Below are 9,570 nucleotides of genomic sequence, written 5' to 3'. Positions count from 1 at the left end.
GTGCAGAGAGGTACCCCATTTTGGAGTAGGGGCAGGACCATACGTACCGGTCACCAGGGAGATAAAGGCAGCCTCCCATTTAGGATCAAAGTCGTGGTGGGTGAGAAGCTGAGGGTGCTGAGTACCACCTTGAGTGACGGTAGGGGGCGCTAGGGAGTTCACGGCCACTCCTAGGCCCCATGCCCTCACAGTCCTTAGCCAGGGCAGAGCCACGATCTGCTCCCCTGCCTAGCGCGTGCAGGCTGCAGATCACAGCTCTGTCCTGGCCCCAACCAACCTGCTCCCACTTCCAGATCCCAGAGGTACCTGGAACAGCCCCTACCCTACCCTGCCCTGCCCTACCAGTGCCCTACCAGCACAGCTGGTCTCAGTGCAAGGCTGGGGTTTCCATGATCACAGCGCAGCTGTGCTGGGGTCTCCATGGGGAGTCTTATAAGAAAACTCATGAAAAGAAAGTGGCAGATTATAAATGGCTTCTCAAAAGGAGGATTAAAAAGAGAAACTGGGAGCACAACAATGGTCACCAAGGGAAAAGCTTCTTACACAATCCGTGTTAAAGCCAACATAGATGACAAGAAAGATGAAAGTCCAAAATGCAGGATGTCCAGGCCTCAGAGAATATCAGTCAGTCATATAATAAGCAGATATGCCAATCTGGCCAGAAGTGCTGTAGATAAACAGTTAAGGCATCTCATCTCACTATAGCTCCAAAGGGATTAGCTTGAACTCTACTTCAGATTTGTGCCAGGCACTGCTACCACTCAGCTCAGCTATAAATGAATATCTAGTCATTCAGGCAGCTAGATATGTTGGTAGCCACATCACTCTTATGTGCCATTGGCAAATGAATCTGTGGTGTTTTAACCACAGTAGTCTTACAGGCTGCTAGTGGGGTTGCGAACCCAAGATTTTTTTTTAACTGACAATCTGAAAACTTTTTACTGACTGAAAACTAAGCTTTTTTTTTTTTTTAACTGACATATGTTTTACATGACACAAATGTAACCTTGGAGGTCAGTAACAGTTAGATTCAAATTTAGGATTTTAATACCAACATTTAACACAGTCTCACTTGACTTCAGTGATGGCTTTACACCATGCTTCCCCCATCCCAGGGGTCCCTTACCCCCAAATCTTGGTACCTGTGACACCACCCCACATGGTGCTGCCCCCATCCCAGTCCACCCCCAACATTACCTCTGATGGCCCTGCTCCCTTTTGTTTTCAGGCATAGACACCCACCCACCCCTGCTCCCCAGTCCCAGCCCCATAGCTCTGTCCATTGTAGGCAGATGATGGGACTCAGTGGCAGCAGGGAAGCAGAGCTAAGGAGACTCCTATGGACTGCAAAGCCCTAGTGGAGAGCTCTCTAAAGGGTGCTAGGCTGTATTCCTGCTGAAATACAAGGTGTTATGTCTTTGCTGTGTCTGTCTAACAGTTGCATCAAGCATCATTCTGACAATGTACCCTCAATCAAGCTCACTATTTCTTAGCTTTTAAAGTCAACTCCATTTTTAATAGACTTTAACAAGCATTTTAAGTCCCCTTTTATAAGAACTATCCATAAATTTATGGTCAGTTGTCAACCCTGGCTGCTAGGCTCTCTTGTCATAAGATATGGCACAATGTAAACACCAGTATTGTGCCCTAGATTATCTGCAAGAAGTGGGGGCTTCAGGTAGGAAATAGGGGCTGAAACCACAGGCTATAAAAATTATCATGTAGTATGTGTTAATGTGTGGAAAATAACAGAATAAAATATGTTGTTGTCCCCTCAAGTACTGTTTCTGAAGTATATGATAGGGCTGTGTGAAACTTCAGTTGCTGATTCAATTCAGCGGAGATTCGGCCTAATTCAGTGACCAAATCCAAGTCTAATCAGGAGACCCTTTAATCTCTCTGAGTTGAACTGGAACCCTCCGAATTGATCTGGACAGATTTGGAAAGATTTGACAATTTGGACATAGACACAGCTTTCAATGTTTTTTTTTTTGCATACCTTAAGGTACCAGGTGCTTATAAATGGTGAGATGGTGGGGTGGATGCAGTGTCCCACAGGACTGCAGGGGGAGGGGGGGTCCCCAGCCTGCTCAGTAGCAGACCCAGAAGTGGACTAGAAGTACTTCTAGTCCACTTCCAGGTCTGCCAGGGAGTGCATGGGGGGGGGGCCCCCTGCACCCTGCTGGCTTGCTGACTGGTGCCTCCTGGGTCTGAGGGGGCGCCCAGGGTCTCTCCATGGCCAATTGCCAAACTGGGGGGGCTCAGGGGGGTCCCGTGCGCTTAGCACTGGACCCAGAAATGGACCAGAAGTACTTCTGGTCTACTTCTGGGTTTGCCGCCAAGCACATTTGGGGGGGGGGGCAATGCTCCTGTAGGACGCTCCATCAAGCCCACCATTGCAGCATTCATGAGTCGTGCCTGGTACCTCGAGGCATATAGAAAAAACATTTAAAGCTGTGTCTATGGCCAAATTGCTGATTCCCCAAATCAGCATCAAATCTTCAGATTCAGATTTGGCCAAATTGAACTGGAACAGTGATCCAAATCAATGAATCAAATCACTGTCCCTGATTCAGGCCAAATCTGAATCCGAATTGAATATGGCCCAGTTTGCACACCCCTAGTATATGATCGAAGGCCAGATTTGGAGGTGGGAAAGGGTAAACAGTGCTTTATTGTATATTCATCTTTGTTACTTTAGAATATTCTTAATTTGAAAATGCAATAAAAGGATATGCAAATACCATCAGGGCAAGAACTGAAGAAGATCTGGGGCACTGGAAGCGTAAGTTTTTAATACCAACTGTGGGTATTATACAAGTATTACGTTCCACTACCTTTATTGGAATCTGGTAAGGATATGGGTCTTTTAGAAAGCAACAATTGAGGGGCACTTCTAAAATATCTGTGCAGGTGAAAACATTCTAAACTTGCCAGTCTCTTAATGACTGTGTTCCTTCCAAGATCCCAGGTGGTAGAAGGAAAGTAATAATAAAAATCATCTTACAAAGTGCCATAGGCGTACACAGAATTATACAAACATGAACTCATAGTGACCGAAAATTAGCTGTAACATACTCTGTTGGTATGCTCCACTTTAATCATTTTTAAGTACTGCAAACTCACATATGCTATAATCTAATAAAAACATATTTCAAATATCCAGAGGCAAGCCTCCCAAATATTAAATCCAATGAAAACTTTCCCTTTTATTCAAAGAAAGAGCAAGAGACATGCAATGAAGTCTTAACTGAATATCCTTTTCAGCAAAGCACTTTGGCACATGCTTAATTTATAGGAAATGTAAGCAAATGCTCAAGCACTTGGCTGGGCAGAGATGAACAAACTTACAAAGAAACATATGTCTGGAAGCAGACTGGTCCATGCTAAAATTACACAGCACCTAAAATGAATCCCTGCTCTATCGAGCTGGGGAGTTAAAGACAGCTGGATATGATGATCTCTTGCATTCTTTTGGCTACAGAAATTAGTGTGCTTTAACCACACTATCCCAATGGCCTGCTAGGGTCAGGAAAGCCATTGACTTGATCTTTGACAGTAGATATGCCTAGAAAAAGGTGTGATAACAGTGTCATAGCATAGAAATAAAGTTTAACTTTCCATCATTTATGTAATATTTAAGAACAATCCTATAGCAGATAGTTTGAGCAAATACTCCATTCTTTTCTGTGTAGCCTGCAGTAAAAAAAATAGAAGCAGTTTCACAGCTGCCATTTTAAAGACAGCTTTTTCTAGCCTAATTAGCATTTATGGATCTTCAAGCAGCAATTAAAAAAACTGCCTGTTTTTTATTGGTTTATAAATAATTCTAGGGCTTGCTTTATTATTGTTTGTAGGACATCACACTGAAAAATGCATACAGTTCAAATTCAAATATTGATCTAATCACTTGTGTTGTAGGGTAATTAAGCTACAAAGGTTATTTAAATGAATAAATAGTGAATTGGAACATTTCTTTGGTGGGAACAGACATGTTTATGTGATATCAAGACCCTTTTTAATGTTGTTTTTTAGAAAACAGCCTTTTCCATATTTTAGCAATGAGTGTTAAGAAATGGTGTTTTATAGCAGGAAAGCAGGTATTGTCATGTAATGGGATCCAAGTTACATTAGCTGTAACAGGACATTATACACATTAAATATAACCAGAACTGTTAGTTGTATAAATTACTATAAAAAGAAAATTTTACTACCTTTCTCACAGTTATGATGCCAACTTGGTAATTAGGATCAGTGTTAATGTCAAAGACATCTAGTCCATCTCCATCCACTAGGCTGTATTTCATTTCAGCATTAATGCCTTCATCCAGGTCCTTAGCAATGACACGGCCCACAATGGAGCTAACTGGAGCAGACTCCAACACATTCATCTGATAATGTTCTGGCATGACAAGTGGAGGGGGAAGGAGGGAAAAGAATCATGAGTAAACCATTAATTCAAAGGGCAGACCACAGCTGTCAAACCAAATGGTCTTCTGGGGGCTCTAGTTAAAAGTCCTCTCTTTTTTTTTTTTTTTTTCTGGCTGGAAAACCAAAGGGCATCTCCATTTAGGCACCCAAAGAGCATTAGGATTTGTCAATGAGAGGATACTGGTCACTCAGAATAAAATGAAAATATAATTAGTGGAGAACTTATCTGCTCTAACAGTGGGCCTGAAGAAAGAAAGAACAACTATACTAAAGAACAGTTTCACAGTTGAATAATTCCATTTAGTTGCATTCTGAATCACTGCTGAGACCTGGTTTTCTGCAGCACCATTTTTTCTAATCTACAGGACTGACCTCTGCAGCTGACATTGCTTTAAATGTAGGAACAGCATCAAAACCATGCATTAAATCGGACATGATTAAAAGGGAAAAGAGAAGAAGGAACATGGAAACTATGTGCAGTGATGGTTTTACAGAAAGGTTTGGCTGGCAAAGGGAGAGGAGTTAGGAAGTGAAATAAATGAACAGATAAAGAGGTTAACGAGCAGTGTGGGTATAATTCCTTTTTCAGTTTGTTGGATGAACCATTATATTGCAAGATATTTTGTTTCAGATTGACTCAAACCAAATATTTGGTTTTTCTCTATAAAACAAACCAGTCAACTGGCAGCCCACAGGATGCATCCTGCGTCTCCGGAACTACTGGTTCAGGTGCTGGGTGTCATCTTCTTCCTCCTACTTTTCCTTCCTGCCTCTGGCCCTGGAGGTTGGGCAGGGCACTGGAGCCCATGGGGCTGAAGGAATCCATGGCCGGGAGGCTTGGTGAGACCCAGGAAACCCATGTGATGTGGTGCCTCCTTTTGCTGTCCCATACTAGTACACTGCAACTGCCATGCAGTGCAGCAGGAGGTGGGGCAGGTGGCATGGCATGCAGGACACAGGGGCGCTGGCATGGTGAGTGGGGCAAATTATCGTACAATGGGGGTGGTGCCTGTGGAACACCACAGCAATTAGTGTGCATGGCATGTGGTTAGTGGGGCACGCGGCCCATACAGTGTGTAGCCTGGAAGCGTACAACCCCTGGCTTGTAGCCCTTGATTACTCAGAAGTTGGACAGCCCTGATCTGAGGAACCATGGGGATTACTTAAAGACCACTGAAGTCAATGGGAATTTTTCTATTAACTTTGGTAGGTTTAAGTCTTTAGTCAAGTCATTAGGAAAAACAAAGGGAGAGGTAGACAAGGTGGGCCATAACTTGTTTCAGTTACACTGGTGTAAACACAAAGTAACTTTTCTGAAACCAACAGTGCTATTCTGGGTTTACCTTGCAGTAACTGTGAGAAGACTGCATACAAATCCATCCTATACTACTCAATACAAATAACAGGCTTTCTTCACCAAAAGAGAGAAAATGGAGCACAAAGTAGTTTGCCAACAGCAACACCTTTTATTTTCCCTCCTGCTTGGTGGGATAAATGTCCTCCCAACTATGGATACACCTGGTTAAGAATTTGCTGACAGATTTTTTTTTTTTTAATAGGAAAATACTGACTTGTCAAAACCAAACTGTTTGTTGTAAAGGGCTGATCTGGGCAAATCTTATGTGGAAAAAAAAATTAAAGAAAAGTTTCAAACTGAATGAAATGTCACATTTTCATATTTTCTGGATGCAACTTTAATTTTTTTTCAATTCAAAATGACTTTCCATTTCATATTTTAGTTTATTAATATTAAAATATATCTATATCTAAAGATCACAATTAAAATGAACATTTTGATTCACCAGATCTGAATTTATTTTCCAGTGTGAATTTTGGCTTTTCTTCCACTGTTTGAGAGAGGAAAAAATGTTAAAGTCTCATTGACTATGGAATTCTTTTTACTTTCTGCTTACCACTAGTTATGGATAAATTCAATTTGGAAAGATAATAGAGTAAATATACATCATCTCTCTTTCCCCCAGCTGTAGCATCCTAATGTAGCAGATACTTACTTTGTAGGAATCTGGGCGGATTGTCATTGACATCAGAGAGGGTGATGTTGACTGTGGTTGTCCCAGCCAATCCTCCCAGCTGTCCACCCATGTCTTTGGCCTGGATAATCACTTCATAATATTCTTTTGCTTCTCTGTCCATGTTCATTAGAGCTGTCCTAATTAGGCCTGTGAGATTGAGGGGAAAGGAAGTCTTAGGAAGCAAAAAAATTTCCATTTAAATTATAATCACACAAGCTACAATGACTCAACCAAAGTCAGTGGAACTATTTCATATTCTCTCTGTGTAAACAAGTCCGAAATCATTCTGAAAAATTTATCTTAGGTTACCAAAGTTTTTCAAGTCAAAGTGGATTATTTTAACTGCATTATGCCTTGTGTGGTCACTTTTTCTAGTTAGCTTATTTCCCTTCCAAAGTAGAAAACTACTTTGGAGATGAAGCCAGGAAAAGTGAATTATAGCTATGTTAAGTCTGAATAAGACTATCTGCACAGGGGTTTCATGCAGCTTAACTAATCCAATTTAATTCATATTCAACTTTATGAGGGTTCTCATGTAGACAAATTGTTCAGCATGAGAACAGAATTTGTGGGGCACTCTCATCTCCATTTTGTTTAAATGGAAAAAATGGTGGCTTATTATTTGCAACTCGGCAACAGGGGCAGGGACTACTACTAGTAATGCTGCTACCGTCCACAGCAAGCCATTTTCTTCTCTGGTAACATTACTGGAAAAGAACATGAGGTGGCAGCAACACTTCTCTTATAGAGCCTAGAAAGAGCCATCCAAAGCAATTACTGCCACTGCTGACTCACTAAAGGAGATTGCTACTTTTCCTTACAAGAGGAGGCTCTATGGATGTTTAGAAAATACTTCCTTATCTTTCTTTCAGTCTCCTGCCTCACGGATCCTGGTAGCATAACTGACCTCTTATTTAAGCGCTTCTCATGCCCAAGTCAGTACATACCAACACACACACACATACACTCATACACTCCTCCTAACTTTCTTCCATTTTTTTTCTTTTTATTTGGTTTGAGGGTTTATCAGGAAATCTTTTTTCTTGTCTTCTATTTTAATACACTTGGCTGCCTTTGCAGAATTCTGCCATTCTACATGACGTGCTCACAAGGGCAGAGAAACAAAAGGCATACATACACTTAGAGTTTATTTTCAGCAGTCACATGATATATGAGTTTAATAAAACAGCAATAAAATGATATTGCAGTGGCAATTATCACCATATAGAACAAGGAAGAAATAGCGACCAATGCAGAGCAATTCATGGCGCACACACTATTTTAATCTTGCCTCTCGTGGTTGTTATGAGGCTGATTCTGCAAGATGTTGAGCATCTTCAGTTAAGTGCTTTGGATCCACAGCTCCCATAAATTTAAATGGGCCTGAACCTAGTCAGCTTTCGCAAGAGAAGGCTGAGAGGGGATATGGTAGCCGTTTGCAAACTCACCAGGGAGTACCAGTGGGAATTGGGGGAGGCTCTGTTCTCCCAGGCACCAGCCAGGGTTACTAGGAATAACGGTCACAAATGGTCAGAAAGGATGTAGAGAAGCTTGAGAGGTTGCAGAGGAGAGCCACGCACATAATCAGAGGTCAGGAAAACAGACCTTACGATGACAGGCTGAGAGCCATGGGGCTATTCAGCCTGGAAGAGCGCGGGCTCAGGGGTGATCTGGCAGCCATCTAAATTTATCAGGGGTGCTCATCAGGATCTGGGGGAATGACTGTTCACCAGAGCCCCCCGGGGGATGACAAGATTGAATGGTCACAAACTCCACTGTGACTGGTTCAGGTTGGACATAAGAAAGAACTTCTTCACTGTCCGAGCCCCCGAGGTTTGGAATAGACTGCCACCTGAGGCAGTTCAAGCGCCCACTTTGAATGCTTTCAAAACACATTTGAATGCTTATCTTGCTGGGATCCTATGATCCCTGATGACTTCCTGCCTCTTGGGCAGGGGGCTGGACTTGATGATCCTCCGGGGTCCCTTCCATCCCAAACGTCTATGAAATCTATGAAATAGTTAGAGAGAAGGTTCAAGCTGGACGTCAGGAGACATTACTTCACGGTCAGGGCTGCCAGGCTCTGGAATGGGCTCCCAAGTGAGGTGGTACTCTCTCCTACCTTGGGGGTCTTCAAGAGGAGGCTGGACAGATATTTGGCTGGGGTGATATGACTCCAGCACCCATTCCTGCCCAGGGCAGGGGGTCGGACCTGATGATCTGTTTAGGTCCCTTCTGACCCTAAGCACTATGAAACTATGAAACCCTTTTCCTCCTTTATACATTAGCTTAATTGTTAACCCACTTATCCAGGAACTCAAGTCCTTTTTCTGCCTAAGGAGATTCAAAACTACATCATTCATCTCCCATGAGAGTGTTCTCATGCCCAGGCAACAGACTATTCTGATGCGGGAGGCACTCTTAATCTCACCTTTGAAGTCATGCCACTGTGCAGAAAGGAATGAGAGATTAATTAGGCCAGAAGGAACAAATTAGGGAGCAGAACTCTGTAGGTTATGGGTTAGGACACTGAGCAGAGAAAGACAGTAGGCTTTGGTCCCTGCTCGCTAGACTTCTTGTGTTTTACATGAAACAACCATTACTTAAAATACAGGAAGGCCTGAGGAAAGATACTGTGATACCCAAAAGCTTCCCTATGTCTATACCAACTATACATTTGGTTCAATAAAAGATATCACCCACAAGAATGCTTGCCTCTTGCATATCTCCTGGACCATCACAGCCATAACATCACCTCAACACTACCAGAAAATGTCCAGTAAGCGGGGCTCAGATTACTAGACAGATTACTTTCTCAGTGCCCTAATCACTAGGCACCAGATGCATACTGACATAATGGATGTCCTCTCTTCACAGAGGCACAGCTACCACAGGAGGGATAGAAAATACATCCACGCAGAATGTCTTATGTGTGTATGAACAGAGATTTCATAGATTTCATAGACATCAGGGCTGGAAGGGACCTTGGGAGATCATCGAGTCCAGCCCCCTGCCCAAAGGCCAGGAAGTCAGCTGGGGTCATAGGATCCCAGCAAGATAAGCATCCAATTTACTCTTGAAGGTGTTCAATGTAGGTGCTTGAACC

General features: G+C 42.7%; 1 protein-coding gene across 2 annotated transcripts in view; it reads right to left on the bottom strand.

Annotated features, from left to right (window-relative positions):
* CDH20 (cadherin 20) overlaps window positions 1-9,570 on the bottom strand; it is a 183,735-nt gene that overhangs the window by 39,045 nt on the left and 135,120 nt on the right. For both annotated transcript variants that reach the window (XM_019542101.1, XM_019542109.1), the window contains exons 6-7: window positions 6,444-6,611; window positions 4,215-4,402 (exon numbers count right to left, since the gene is read on the bottom strand). In XM_019542101.1, coding sequence (XP_019397646.1) covers window positions 4,215-4,402; window positions 6,444-6,611 — 356 coding nt within the window. The remainder of the gene's footprint in view (window positions 1-4,214; window positions 4,403-6,443; window positions 6,612-9,570) is intronic.

Source organism: Crocodylus porosus, unplaced genomic scaffold, assembly GCF_001723895.1.
Source record: "Crocodylus porosus isolate Cpor-Errol unplaced genomic scaffold, CroPor_comp1, whole genome shotgun sequence".
In the NCBI taxonomy this organism is placed as follows: domain Eukaryota; kingdom Metazoa; phylum Chordata; order Crocodylia; family Crocodylidae; genus Crocodylus; species Crocodylus porosus.
This window is presented reverse-complemented; position numbering and strand designations above follow the sequence as displayed.